The 273-nt window shown below is 56.0% G+C and overlaps 1 protein-coding gene across 1 annotated transcript in view; it reads left to right on the top strand.

Moving 5' to 3' along the window:
* Positions 1–273, top strand: part of LOC119593056 — a gene marked incomplete in the record, with an annotated part of 61,427 nt that overhangs the window by 17,650 nt on the left and 43,504 nt on the right. Inside the window, 1 exon segment of the mRNA XM_037941958.1 lies at positions 1–255. Coding sequence (XP_037797886.1) covers positions 1–255 — 255 coding nt within the window.

Below are 273 nucleotides of genomic sequence, written 5' to 3'. Positions count from 1 at the left end.
TCTTTCTCACATCCCCATAGCCAGCTACCCCACCATCAGACACACACCCGTTCTGTGTCTGAGATTCCCCCTCCTCTTCCTGCCCGAAGCCGCTCCCTTGTTTCCCAGATATCCGCTCCTAATATCTCTGGCTCCTTTGCCTCCCTTACCTGTGCCCCGCCTCTGCCCCCACGTCCCCCCCACCTGGAGAGGGTTGGGGAGGGAGGCCTAGCACAAAGTCTAGAGAACATACATAAGGTGCAGAGTCTCACTCATGTAAGTTGTAGACAACAC

Source organism: Penaeus monodon, chromosome 31, assembly GCF_015228065.2.
Source record: "Penaeus monodon isolate SGIC_2016 chromosome 31, NSTDA_Pmon_1, whole genome shotgun sequence".
NCBI classification, from domain to species: Eukaryota; Metazoa; Arthropoda; class Malacostraca; order Decapoda; family Penaeidae; genus Penaeus; species Penaeus monodon.
Note: the sequence above shows the minus strand (reverse complement) of the source record. Positions and strands in the feature narration are given on the sequence as shown.